Source organism: Hakea prostrata, chromosome 8 (genome assembly GCF_041222555.1).
Source record: "Hakea prostrata isolate BN-2017 chromosome 8, UWA_Hpros_2, whole genome shotgun sequence".
Taxonomy (NCBI): Eukaryota; Viridiplantae; Streptophyta; class Magnoliopsida; order Proteales; family Proteaceae; genus Hakea; species Hakea prostrata.
This window is the reverse complement of record NC_142607.1, coordinates 40,633,718-40,648,693: the sequence shown is the minus strand read 5'-3', so window position 1 is coordinate 40,648,693 and position 14,976 is coordinate 40,633,718. Positions and strand designations below refer to the sequence as shown.

The 14,976-nt window shown below is 42.6% G+C and overlaps 1 protein-coding gene and 1 non-coding gene across 2 annotated transcripts in view; one reads left to right on the top strand and one right to left on the bottom strand.

Annotated features, from left to right (window-relative positions):
• The window catches only part of LOC149007872 (Saccharopine dehydrogenase), a 41,680-nt gene that overhangs the window by 9,583 nt on the left and 17,121 nt on the right, over positions 1 to 14,976 (bottom strand). Inside the window, exon 6 of the mRNA XM_089165087.1 lies at positions 6,575 to 6,672. Coding sequence (XP_089021213.1) covers positions 6,575 to 6,672 — 98 coding nt within the window. The remainder of the gene's footprint in view (positions 1 to 6,574; positions 6,673 to 14,976) is intronic.
• TRNAG-CCC (transfer RNA glycine (anticodon CCC)) lies at positions 6,863 to 6,933 on the top strand. Its single transcript has one exon. It is a non-coding gene; the product is annotated as a tRNA-Gly (tRNA).

Sequence of the window (14,976 nt, the reverse complement as noted above, 5' to 3'; positions counted from 1 at the left end):
GGGCCTTCCTAAGAATCTCAGGTCTTTTCTGCTTAGGTCTTTTCTGCTTGAGATTTTCAGGTCTTTTCTACCTGAGAGTTTCAAGTCTTTTCTGCCTGAGAGTTTCAGGTCTTTTCTGCCTGAGAGTTTCAGGTCTTTTCTGTGTGTCTTGTTGAAGTCAAGTAGTAACTTGTATGAAAGTCTTTATTTATATAAAGAGTTCGAAGCTTTGGGATTATGAGTCTCCCTTGCTGTCTACATATTGAGATAAATAACAAGACTGAAGTAAATAACAAAATTTTGTCGTGTTTGCGCCATTCTTGGATACTATGCTTATTGATAGTATTTCCGGAGATTGTTTGAATTCCATGATCAAGGGATCTTATCGCTCGTTTCCGGATCTTGTAAATGATATGCTCCAGGGGCGACTTGTCGTATAACTATGTATGGTCCCTCCCAATTTGGGGATAATTTCCCTTAATTGGTTGGATCTGACGCAGCCGTTCGGCGAAGCACCAGTTCACCGGGTAAGTATTGTTCATTCCGAACCTTGGCATTATAATATGTCGCTATCCTTCGCTAATATTCCTCAAGTCGGAATTGGGCTTTGTCTCTTACCTCGTCAATCAGATCCAGATTGGTTCGCATTCCTTCGATGTTTGCCTCTTCTTCAAATTCTATTTCCCAAAGTGATCCAATTTGAATTTCTACTGGGACTCTAGCCTCTGCTCCGTAGGCTAGTCAGAATGGTGATTCTCCAGTGGTCATCCTGGGAGTTGTTCGGTATGACCACAATACACTAGGTAGTTCATCTACCCATCTCCCTTTGAGCTGGTCGAGCCTCTTCTTGAGCCCGTCGAGCATGGTTCTATTAGTAACCTCAACCTAGCCGTTACTTTGGGGATACGCTACTGAGGAAAATCTGTGCTCGATCCCCTGTTCTTTGCAGAATGTTGAGAATGCTGCATTCTCAAATTGTTTTCCATGGTCGGTTACTAATATTTTTGGAACTCCATATCTATATGATATGTTATGCTTGACAAAACGCTTACATCTGCTCGGTATTGATAGTTGCAAGGGGTTCAACTTCTACCCATTTTGTAAAATTGTCTACTGCCACTACTAAGTATTCTCTACCTCCCGACGCTTTAGGTAACTTCCCTACCAAGTCTATTCCCCATCTTGCGAAGGGTATCGGGGATAGAATTGATGTCAAAGGAACTGCGAGGGTGTGGGAGACCTTTGCGTGTGCCTGACACTTATCGCACTTCTTAACGAAGTTTTTGGCATCTTCTTCTAAGGTCGGCCAATAATATCCTTGGCGTAAAATTGTATTAGAGAGTGTGCGGATCCTATGTGAGATCCACAGATCCCTTCGTGCACTTCTCTTAAAACATTTGTAGCTTCTAGTGGTCCCAAGCATCTTAGCAGTGGTCGGGCGAATGATCGTTTGTATAATAGTCCGTCCTTGATCGTGAACCGGGCTGCTCTTTGTCTTATTGCTCGAGCAATTTTTTGGTCTTCCGGGAGATGGTCGTTCTCAAGATAATGTATGATCGGCTCCATCCAACCCTGTTCGGTTGAGATTTGCATGTGGTCGACCTTGTTTATGCTGGGGCTATCAAGCTCTTGAAGGTAGATCACTGGTGCTTGTACATCCATTCCTTCCATGGCCAAGCGAGATAATAAATCGGCCTGGTTGTTTTCAATCCTTGGTACTTGAGTTATCTCTAACTCTTTAAAGTACTGTTTGTAATTGTTGACCAGGTTCAGGTATTTCTCCATTCTTCTTTCTTTGGCTTCATAGACTCCCTTCACCTGATTTACAATCAGCTGTGAGTCACTTTTGATTTATAGATGTTGAATGCTTAAAGCTTTGGCCATTCTGAGTCCCACTAACATGGCTTCATATTCAGCCTCATTGTTGGATGCTTTAAACTTGAAACGAAGGGCATATTTTATTTCAAATCCTCCTGGACTCTTCATCAATAGGCCTGCTCTACTTCCTTGCGAATTGCTCGATCCGTCTATTAACAAGGTCCATCTTTTGACTGATTCTATCACTTGCTCGTCCTCATCTTTGCCTGTTTCTTGTATTTCAACAATGAAGTCTGCCAGGGATTGAGCTTTGATACTTGATCGGGGCTTGAATTCTATTTGATGCTCGCTTAATTCCACCGCCCATGTCACTATTCTTCCGGCCAGGTCTAGTCGGTGAAGGATCTTTTTGAGTGGTAAATTTGTCATCACCGTAATGGGATGAGATTGGAAATATGGACGGAGCTTCCTGGCCGCTACAACTAGTGCCAGAGCTTGTTTGTCCACTTCTGGATAGCGAGTCTCGGCGTCATTTAGAACATGACTGATATAATAGAAGGTTGTTGTATGTTACCTTCTTCTTGTACGAGAACCGTACTAATCACCATCGATGAAACGGCTAAATATAGTTGTAGCTCCTTCTTGCTGGTCAGCATCACGAGCAAAGGTGGTCGGGATAGTTTCTCTTTTAGTTCTTCAAATGCTCCTTGACACTCATCATTCCAAATGTTGCCTTTTTTATTTGCTACCTGCTTTAAAGCTTTGAAGAATGGTAGGCATTTCTCCCCTGATCTATAAATAAATTTATTTAGCGCTGCCACTCGACCAGTTAGGCATTGAACTTCTCTGATGGTTCTGGGTGCTTTCATGTCCAAGATTGCTTTGATTTTCTCAAGATTGGCTTCGATTCCTCTTTGAGATACCATAAATCCGAGGAATTTTCCAGAAGACACCCCGAAAGCGCACTTTTCAGATGTAGCTTCATCTTGTATTTTCGAAGTACTTTGAATACTTCTGTTAGGTCACTCAGATGATCTTTCTTTGATATGCTTTTTACCAGCATGTCATCCACATATACCTCCATGTTCCGGCCAATTTGATGTGTGAAGATTTTATTTACCGCCCTTTGGTATGTTGCTCCCGCATTTTTTAGACCAAAAGGCATTACTTTATAGTAATAGCTGTCCCTGTCAGTTATGAATGCTGTATGTTTTTCATCTTCAGGGTGCATGAGGATCTGATTGTATCCTGAATATGGATCCATAAAACTGAGCATTTCATGGCCGGCTGTTGCATCTATGAGAAGATCGATCCGTGGAAGTAGATAGTGATCCTTCGGGCAAGCTTTGTTGAGGTCTGTGTAATCAGTACACATCCGCCACTTCCTGTTCGCTTTTTTGACCATCACCACATTAGCCAGCCACTTTGGGTGGTCTGTGCGCTTTATGAAGCCAGATTGTCTTAGCTTTTGCACTTCAGTTCTAATGGCTTCATGCTTTTCAATGGCGAAATTTCTTCTTTTTGAACCACCAGAATTGCCTGTGGATCGATACAGAGTTTATGCTCGGCAACCTCCCTGTCAATCCTTGGCATGTCTTCAGCCGACCAAGCAAATACATCAGAATTTTTCTTTAGAAACTCGGTAAGCTCTGATTTGAAGTTTGCTTCTTGTTCAGCACCGATCATGGTGCCTTGTTCCTCCTGGTCGGGATTGAGGTGGATACTTTCTAGCTCTTCCACGGGTTCGGCTCTTTCTAAAGTTTCTTCATCGCCATCGTCCCTGACTTCGATAGTTATGGTTGAGTTTGTCCTTCTCTTCTTTAGCATGTAGTTGTTGTAACTTTGCCGGCTACTTTTCTGGTCGGCCAGACATTCTCCAATTCCCGACCAATTCCCTTCGTGGTCGGGAATTTCATCTTCATGTGTAGCGAGGAGACCACTGCTTCAAGTGCGCAGAGGGTTGGTCGTCTTATGATAGCATTATATGCCGACAAGTCTCGTACAACCATAAAATTGGATTGTATGATCCTATCTCTTGGGTGTTCTCCGATCCGTAGCTCTAATCGAATCGTACCTTCTGCTCGGGTGGACGATCCTATGAAACCAAAAAGCTGGGTTTCACATGGAACGAGCATGTTCTCCTTTAGCTTCATCTTTTTGAATGCCTCCAATGATAATATGTCTGTTAAGAATCCAGTATCGACTAGAATTCTGTGGACTTCAATTCCTTCTAGGATAACTTTGACTACTAGGGCATCATCATGAGGGATCGTGATGTCCCGTAGGTCCTTGGAAGAAAAAGTAATTGACTCAGTAGATATATTTTTATTGGTTTCAGTATTCCCAATATATCGTACTTTTCTCTTTGTTTGTCGACTTGATTCTTCCGCTGGGCCATCGAATACAGTATATACTGGACTTCTTTTTCTTTGACTTTCATCCTCTTCAGGACGGCGTTTGGCCGGACTTCTTCTTTCTTCTCTGTAGTCCGACCTATCTCTCTTCAGGGCAAACTTGTCCTATGGTCGGCCTTCTTGCTTAGGTTGGATGTATCTCTTCAAGTGTCCTCGAGAGATTAAATTTTCTATCTCCATCTTTAGATTTTTGCAATCGTCCGTCCAATGACCGTGATCCTTATGATATTTACAATACTTTTGTTTTTCACGTTTTCCCAGTGGTGCTCGGATCTTATCCGGCCACTTCAGAAGTCCTTGATTTTGCATCAAGATTTTGGATATTCTTGTATTTAGTGGAAGATTACCGATCTCTTGATTTTTTTTGGGGGTTCTGCTCGACCGTTCTTGGCCGAGCTTAACCCTTGCATCCTGGTCGGTGGTGCTCGTTCTCGACTGCTCCTTTCGGCCCTTGGCTCTCTCTCTTTCGAGATTCTAGGGTTTCCGAAATTTCCGCTTTCTTATGACATCTTGCGTTCAATTCTGCATATGTTTTTGGCATATCCAGGAGTAGTCGCTCTAGCAATCCTTCATGTGTAATTCCCTGGTACAATGCATGGAAAGCAATTTTTTCGTCCAAGCTTTCAATCTGCATGGTAAGATTGTTGAATCTTTGAAGAAAATTTCATATAGACTCCGTCCGACCTTGTTTTATAGCAAACAAAGTATCCTCTTTTTTCTTCATTCCAACTCCACTCTAGAAGCGTAATACGAAAACTCTACTTAACTGATCAAAACTCTTAATCGAGCCGCTTGGTAGCGCCAAGAACCAGTCCAATGCGGAACCGGTCAGAGAGGCAGCGAAACTTTGGCACATGGCTGCCTCGCTATGCTTATAGATTGACATGGTCGACTTGTAGCGAGTGATGTGATGTTTTGGACATTGCGATCCGTCGAACAAAGTAAAAGTAGGGCATTTTAAGCTTTTTGGTTTTTCAGCCTCAGAGATAACTTAGATGAAAGGATCCTCCTTTAGAAAAGCATATAGATCATCTTTGTTTGGATCCTTCAACTTCTTTAGCTTCTCGTCTAATTCTTTAATTTGTTTGCTCATGCACTCCTCACGTTTGCTCGGTCCGATCTCGCTTCTTTTGTCTTTTGGTTCTTTGGTCGGATTGTTGCTGCTACCTAGGTCGTTGTCCTCGTCGATCAGAGGATCTTTACTTGGAATTTCTTTTTCAGATGCTCGGGATTTCTCGCCTACCTTCTCTTTTAACTTTTGTCCGTTTGCTTGAGATGGTCGAGGCGTTTGATCGGGAATGATCAAGAGGTTACTCTTGCTTCTCTCCAATACTTTCTGAGTATCTTTAGGTTCTGCAGTCGGGGCAATTATATGACACATGGCCATCCTGATTAGTTCATTCAGGGAGGATATCTCCTTTCGAAGCTCTATTTGTTCCTTCTGGAGTACCCCAACCTGATTTGCCAATGTGCCTTGCAGCGAGTGTTCGGAGTTTTTCTCAGCCTGTTCGGGGTTTTTCCCCCCTGTTCGGGATCTTTCCCCCCTTGGTCGGGATTTTCCGGAATTTTAGGTGGAGGATCTCCCTTAGAAACATCATCACCAACCTCGTTCTCGATCACAATCTTTGATCTTGGTTGTCCCATGACTTTTCGATGCAGTTTCCCACAGACGCCGCCAATTGTTGATACGGAATCTCGCTCGTCCTTCCCTGTCACGAACCTGCAAAATACGAGCTCGACCTTGTGTGGTCGAGGTACGTCTCCGACGAGCAAGTCAGTACCAATGATATGATCTCAACTACTCAATAGAGAATTCAAGTAATTGATCACACAGAATATCAATACCTACCTTCTAGTGTTTACCTGAGGTGTTTATATAGAATAAGATGGTAGAGTTATATTTGGAATATGACTCTAGTATGAGTTGTGATAGGAAAGTAACTCTATAAAGAGTTCTATACCTGCCTTGTCTTTCTTCAAAATTAATAGGCACTAGAAGTTCGTCTTGACCGGGCTCTCTTGGATACGTGGTCGGTCCTACCATAGATACATGGTCGAACCACTCTCATCATACTAAAGTGGTCAGACTGTTCAAGCCTCGTTTTAGACCGGAATACATGTAATGACCATTTATACCATTAACACCACCAAACCCTATGTTATACAAAATCCTTATCCTAGTTTTCACCTTAAACCCTTTTTGACCTACCCAAGTTTACCCATTCATCTGAGATCCTGGCAATAGGCTTCTAGTTGGATCCTTTTCAATCTAGGACAACATCAATATGGCTAGTGAAGATGATTAAACAGGTCTATTCAGCTTTAACCCTACTACAAGGTCCAAATATGTATAGAATACCAACCTTTATTATAAGCAATAACATCTTCCCCTAGGAGCAGAAAACTAGTTGCCAATATTGTTGGACCAGCACCACCAGAACCTGCTGTGTAATAGGAGAATCTGGAAAAGTGGAAACAACAATCAATTATGCTACTTTAATTTTTGAATTCTTAAATGACAAATATTGATTGAAGATACTAAGTTACAAGGAGACTTAGGTAACACTGAGTTGAAGTATTCATCTAGAAAAAATACCTGAGTAGGAGTGATTCTGTAAAAGAAATAAAAGTTTTACAGACAATTACAACAAGCGCATCTGGTGTAGTGGTATCATAGTACCCTCCCACGGTACTGACCAGGGTTCGATTCCCTGGATGCGCATTAATGTTTAACATATGAATTTTTATCATTCAGCCCAAAAAAAAAGAGAGGAAGTTTTACAGGGATCTCGCATTAGTTGGTTATACAAGAGGATCCCTATTGCTATTAGTTCCAGCAAGAAAAAGCAATTGAACACTATGTATTGAAATGAGTTTCCAGGAGAGAGGAGACTTTTAAGAAATGAATATACAAGATAACAAAAATAGATTCACTACAACACTTGCTGAACAGAGAAGGAATATACCTTATTTTCTCAACTCATGAGATAGAACAACTGACTAACAACTCAATTCAATATATTTACCCGTCATACTGCAGATATAATCCTCAATATTTGGTCTGAAGAAAAGTCTTGGAACTTAAGATTTCCATGGAAAGTGGGAAGGAAGTGACAGTAGTCAATAACTGGGAATTCCCCATGCGTACAAGATGAAGTAAACTTGCTGCAAAGCATGATTTCTTCTTCAAGTTGTAGATTCCCCACCCCCCCAAAATCTAATCCTTTTAATCTTTGTTTAATGAAACTCATGATTTAATTTGCATTCTCGTAGTCCTTTTTTCCCCACATTTAATATTCACGCTGTTTCAAAAAGAAAATTGTCCACCGTGGAAATTTGTAGGTGGCATATCTATGCAGATGTGTTGCTGGAGTCGTGGGAGTTTGACAAGTTGGACAGATATACAACTACATATATGTTTATATGGGAATCAGTTCTAGTTCTCAGTCTTTGACAGACTTCATACATTCACTTTTTCCAATTTTCCTGTTCTCCTACAATTTCCTTGCCAGATGACCATCATATAAATTCATTCCCATTTTCTCATTGAAGCTACAACAAATTAATACAGTTTTCTTTTTCATGAACCTAAAAACACAACAACCACTGCCCCCCAACCAAAAGAAGAAACAAAAATTGAGTTAATGATTATATCATGCAATATATATACCTGACTACTCTCTGATCCCAATCTCTAACCCCAATCATGCAATAAGAAGCTACTTTCTCTAACCCCAATCTCTCTGGATCACTCCCCCGCTTCGTCCAGCTTGAGCCTCCCACCTCCTTTGGGCCTAAACCTTTCAAATTCTTTGAAATGTGGACTTCGGATCCTTCCTTCCTTCCTTCCCATTGTTCGCAAAGCTTGGTCTAGGCTGGTCCACTGTCACTCCCTCCCTCTTATTGCCTTTGCCCGCCAGCTCCACAACACTAAGGAAGCCCTCTGATCCTGGAATTCCTCCTCCTTCGGCAATATCACCTCTAGGATCTCCTCATGTAGATCGAACCTTCAAACCACTCAATCCCTCTTCCAGAATGACCCTTCCAACCCCACTTTTGCCGAGAATGAGAAATCCCACTCTGCTGAGCTTTCTTTCCTCCTCTCATTTAAGGAAAGTTTCCTCCGTCAGAAAGTCAGAATGAAATGGCTTGAGCTCGGAGATTCCAACTCTGCCTACTTTCATCGGTCTCTCAAGGCCCGAAATAACTTCAACTCCATCCCCTCCCTCATCACTAACAATGGTTCTTGCATTTCCGATCTCGTTAGCATCAAGGCCGAAATTGTCTCCTTTTTCTCCAATCTTCTCTCTCCTCCCTCTCTTCCAGCCCACTCCCCTCTTCCTCCCAACCTAATTAACAAAGTCATTGATCCTACCCTCGCCTCCTCTCTCTTTGCTATCCCCTCCATGGAAGAAATCCTTCTAGCCATCCGTTCCCACAAATCCAACAAGGCCCCTTTCCCCGATGGCTTCAATATGGGCTTCTTCCTCGCCTCTTGGGATTTCATTAAGAGCAATCTTGTTCATGCCATCCGCAGCTTCTTCTTCAATCCCTCTCAACTCCCCTCCATTAATCAAACCTTCCTCTGTCTCATCCCTAAGAAGCAAGGAGCTTCCTCCCTCTCCAATTTTCGCCCCATTTCTCTCTGTAACCTCATCTACAAATTCATCTCTAAAGTCCTAGCGAACAAACTAAAAAAGGCTCTCCCCTCCCTTGTTAGTCCGAATCTGTCAGCCTTCATCTCAAGCCGGAGTATTGCGGACAACATTCTCCTCTGTGCTGAGATTGTCTGTGGCTTCAATAGATTCGCCCACTCCCAGGTTGCACACCTTAAGGTTGATCTCCATAAGGCCTTTGATTCCATTCGCTGGGACTTCATTAGCAATGTCCTCTCTCTATGGGCTTCCTTCCCCCTTTCATCCACTGGATCGAAACCTGAATTTCCACTCCCAGGTTCTTAGTCATCGCCAATGGCTCTCCGGCTGGATTATTCTCTTCCCGGGTTGGCATCCGCCAAGGTTGTCCCCTCTCTCCCTTCCTCTTCTCTCTTGCCTTGGAAGTCCTCTCCCGAATCCTTCAATCCAAAACTGATCAGCTTCTCATTTCCTCCATTCCTAAGTGCAAATCCCTTAACCTCACCCATCTTGCTTTTGCTGATGATCTCATGATCTTCTCTGTCGGTAATACATCAAAAGTAATTCAATTCAATTAATTGATGGGGGAAAGATTCCTTACTTGGATTCGCTTTCCCTTACTTGAAGTATTTGCAGCGGAAGTCTAGATCCACGTTCTCATTCCACCACCAAAGATTTACCGGCGAGATTCCACAATCACAGGGAAAGGGAATAATATCCACAACCCAAATGCCGTGGATTAATGGAATGAAGATCAAATACTCGGAAAGAAGAATTTCTAAGCCTGCGATTCTAAGAGAGAGAGAGAGAGAGATGGAGCCGCCGTTTTTTCAGAGATTCGCTCGTTCGAATGAATCACTCAGTTACTTTTTCACTAATGCGGTGGTTACCAAAATATATAACCCTATTTTGTAACCGCCCTAATAGTGAGTTTTCAATATTGCCCTTGGGCATTTAATTTATTAATCAAATTAATAAATTCCAACAGCTCCCACTTGCACAAGGGCAAGTGTTAATCTTTCAATATGTCCCAGACACACTTGTATATCCCAGATATACACATTCAATCTCTCTGCTATGTATCCCAGATACATAGATCTCTTGTGTCCCAGACACACATGCATATCCCGGATATACATATATATTGATCTCTTCACTATGTATCCCGAGATACATAGACCACCTGTGTCCCAGACACTAATATCCACAAGTCATACTGGCAAAATGGGTTGTGCGACCGGTGATATACCTACACACGTGAGCCCCAAACTAGAAACCTTCCCAAGAAGGCCGAATGGCACATCACTCATAGAAACAAATCAAATAAGCATTAGTATAACACAGTGTCCTAGGTTTATTCAAACTCACCAGACTAAAGGTATCTCGATCCCTCTGAGAGATCACCTTCTTGTCCTTAAAATGTTCACTATTGTAACACATACAGTTGGCGCCAACAAACACTTTTTAGGGTGCAATTGAATCAAACCTTTCCTTTCGCCCTGCACCATCACTACACTTAGGATTGACTCCTTTCCCGGTAGTGCCCCTTTAGGTCGAATCAATCATGACCATAGGTAACACCCCAAAGTAGCCACATCAACCCTTCGTTTCATGATGTCGTCGAAAGTCACTAAGAACACTAATGGACCATAAGGTCCAGGACTCACACAATGAGAGGAGCAGGGATCCATCCTCTCATTTCCAATGATCGCTAAGCACACATAGTATGATATATGTGCTATGGTGGAGCATTCTATATACAATAGAACGTATGTCCATCTCAACACCATACAGGTCTTAGTCCAGTCGCAACCCCTTGCGCCTAACCCGAGTTTCTTTATTGTCGCCACCCTAGCGCCACATAAAGTACTCGCACTGCTCCTATAGGCAACATGAACAGTGGGAACATTCATGTCAATTCTCTTCACAATAGAGAAACTCATCTTGATTCCAAATCAAGGCGACATCATGATTATGAATTGACCTACACAAAGTCATTCACAATCCGTCTCATCTTTGCTCGCCTCCAAGGCGCCGAGGCGAATGCTCGTGTGAGTGAGCCATTCTCTTGCCTATTGACATATGTTGTTTTATGCTAGAAGAAACACAATCACACGTAAAGTGAATAAAAAAAATGTTGGAATGAACTCATATTATTCATTAATAAGAAAGTCTCAAGACAAAAATAAGTCACAATCTACACAAGCCCAAGGATTTTACATGAGAAATAAAAACATCCTTGGCTATAGGTTTGGTAAGAGGGTCACTACCATCAAACTAGTAGATATATGCTTAAGTACAACTTTCTTTCTTGATGTAATGTCTCTAACAAAGTGATATCTCAACCGTATATGTTTGGTCTTCCCATGATACTTGGGGTCCTTGACATAGCTCAGAGCTGCCGTACTATCACAAAGAGACAAGGGCAGCCTCTTTGGATGTCATCACAATCCCGAGATGTCGAAGGAATCTCCTCAACCAAACAGCCTCTTGAACCGCAGCTGAGCATGCCACATACTCGCTTCCATGGTCGAGAGGGATATACAAGCCTCGCTTCTTGCTACACCACGAAATGGCCCCGCCATTCAGCAAGAAAGCATATCCAGAGGTTGATTTGCGCTCATCGATGTCTCCAGCCCGATCGGCATCACTATAGCCAACTAACCGCAAATCCGATCCTTGGTAACACAACATGTAGTTACTCGTTCCTCTCGAGATATCTCAATATCCTCTTGATTGCTTTCCAGGTGCTCTATGCCTGGGTTTGATTGGTATCGACTAACCAAACCCACTCGCATAACAAATATCCGGCCTAGTACACATCATAGCGTACATAAGGCTACCCACCGCACCGGAATATGGAACTCTTTCCATCTTGGTTTTCTCCTCTGAGTCTTAGGACCCATATCAAGGCTCAAATGCAAACCCTTCTCCACCGGAGTATCAATTGGTTTGCAGCTTGTGCATCTCGTATCTCGTCAAGACATTGTCAATATAGGTCTCTTGAGATAAACCCAAGAATCTCTTTTGCCTATTTCTGACAATCTTGACACCAAGCACATAGCTTGCTTCACCCATGTCCTTCATATCAAATACGGAGGACAACCATTTCTTAATGGTTTCCAATAGCTCCTTGCTATTGCTAGCCATAAGTATGTCATCTACGTATAGTGTCGAATGACATAATTATTATCGATCTCTTGGTGTAAACACAATGGTCTTCCTCAAGCATGGAAAAACCATTTTCCATCATAGCTTGGTGGAAGCGCACATTCCACTTGTCTAGATGCTTGCTTTAAGCCATATATGGACTTCTTAAGCTTGCACACTTTGCGCTCAAGTCCATGTGCTTCAAAGCCTTGAGGTTGATCCATATAGATCTCTTCCTCAAGTTCTCCATTGAGAAAAGCAGTTTTACATCCATCCGATAAAGCTCCAAGTCCAACCGAGCAACAATGGCTAGTATGAGGCGAATTGAGGCAAACCTAACCACAGGGGAAAAATTTTCCTCATAATCAACGCCCTCTCGTTGGGTGTAGCCCTTAGCCACTAAACGAGCCTTGAATCTCTCAATAGATCCATCCGCCTTTCTTTTGATCTTGAGAACCCACTTGTTCCCAATCGCCTTTCGGCTCGGCAGCAAGTCAACCAAGTCCCGCATACATGATTAACTTTCATCGACTCCAACTCTTCCTTTATTGCTTTTAACCATTCCTTTGAGCTTGACCCCGTAAGAGCTTCCTTCACGCTCTTTGGTTCATGCTCATCGACCGAAATCATCTCACAATCGATCTCTTCAGAGTTACCATGTAGGCTTCATCCTCTATGTCGAAACGTCGACGAGGAACTAGCCCGCGCCCACTACGGCGCAAGTGCATGTCGGATTGCTCACCGTCTAAGGTAGCTATCACATCTGCACTCCCACTCCCACTATGGATCTTCCTGGGATGAACCCCGGGTTCATTATCCGGAATCCGAATCCCTGGAGTGACAAGACCACTATCTTGTATCTCAAAGAATTCCGATGATTCTTTGTTAACTCCTGAAAGAGATGGAAAATCATTCTCCAAGAATGTTGCATCCCTAGACTCAAGTTCCGTTCTCCTCTCATTCTCATCTAGTCCAATGAAGATATGGCCCTTTGAGGGTTCGGAATATCTCACAAAGATACACTTTCTTCCTCTCGGGTCCAAGCTTTCCATATTGGTGAGAAGTAGAGTGAACATATGCTGCACATCCCCATGCGCGCAAATAACTCAAATCTGGCTTCCTTCCGGTCCACAACTCATATGGTGTGGAAGGAACCGATTTGGTTGGAACTCTGTTGAGGATATAGGCCGCATCAACAAAGCATCTCCCCAATAAGAGATGGGTAGATTTGCCTGCGCCATCATGGATCTCACCATGTCTAGCAAGGTTCTATTCCTCCTCTCAAAGAACCCCATTTCTGTGTGGAGTCCCCCGGAATAGTAAGTTGTCTAGATATCCCCTTTTCATCACATAACCCTTTGAACATATCGGAGAGATACTCTCTACCTCTATCCGTTCTAAGAGTTTTAATCCTTTTATCTAATCGATTCTCAACCAAGCTCATGAATTTCTTAAAACATTCCGAGCTTCGACTTATGAGAAATTAGATAAATGTGACCATACCTTGTATAGTCATCTATGAATGTGATGAAATAAGACTGTCCTTTTCTAGTATGCACATTCATGGGTCCACACACATCCGAATGGATAAGTTCTAAAGGAAGAGAGGCTCTCAAAGCCCTTTTAAATGGTTTTCTAGTTGCTTTTCCCCGCTAGACATGACTCACAGATTGGCAAATCGGATAGTGAACCTTGGCCTAAGAGACCTTCTCTTGCCAACCTGTTCATCCTATCTAAACCAATATGTTTTAGTCTAGCATGCCACAAATTAGAAACAATACACATAGTATCTTGGCAAACAAAAGCACTACTAGAATTAAATGAATAATCAATTGTATCCAATACAATGAAACCATTCGAGAGAAAACCATAACCATAAACCGTATCACCCGGATACAAAACCAAAGAATTGTTTTCAAATACAACTCTAAAACCATGTCTCATAAACCACTCTTGTTTCTCGTTCCCACCTCTATTACTTTGCCTAGACCACCGAGGTTGAGCTCTCTCCTTCTTGCGCTTGAAGCCCGCACCCTTACGAGTGCTTGCTTCAAGCAAGAACTATTTCAATGTGAGGGACATCGGCCAACATCCGATCCTCCTCTAGCTCAAGGTGCTTGGCAGCTTGATCAAATGTCTTGACCTCATCAACATGAGTCAAGAAGATCTTCATATGCTCCCAAGACTTAGGCAATGACCTAATGAATGCAGAGACTTGCTCCTCATCGCTCTTTAGGCGCCCACATTCGCTCAACTCACTAATCATGTTGGACATGATGGTTATATGCTGCCTCATGGTGTGACCCGGCGCATCTTATAACCGTCAAAGGTGAGTCCGAGCTGGCAGCCTCTTGTGGTGGAAGTCCCTCCATACTGGAACTTCACAGCCTCCCACAAAGACTTTGCAGTCCTATGCTTCTCAAATCGAAGCATCAGGTCATCCTTCATGGAGCCCTCATGGAGCTCGTAGTATCCCGGCTACCCGGTCTTTCCTCTTCCAGGCATTGTAAAGCTCAAGGTTCCTGCTATACTGTGCAAGGGTACCTTCCTCGTGGGGGACATGGTCTAGTTTACGGTTTCCAAGCATGTTCTATTCTTCTAGGAGATACTGCACCCTTTCGGTGCCAAAGGTCATAATACCTCTCATTCGGTTTATCTCCTTTCGCGAAGTTAGCAACAATGCTCTTGGTAGCAGCCATTTATTCTAGACATTACATACTAGGATGAGTTCAACTATTCTAGCATAAAACACAACTCAAGCAACAACAAATCACACTAGCATAGTCAACCTATGGGATAAGCATTTAAACCAAAAGAGATGCTAACAAACATTCAATCAAATTCTCATGCAAACCCACATAGACTTATACACTAGTTTCATTCTATGCAAGAAACATGATTGATAGACCCAAAATAAAATAGTTTTATTAAAATAAAACATGCAATCATGTTAAAGCTATGAGGTGGTTCACACAGAACAC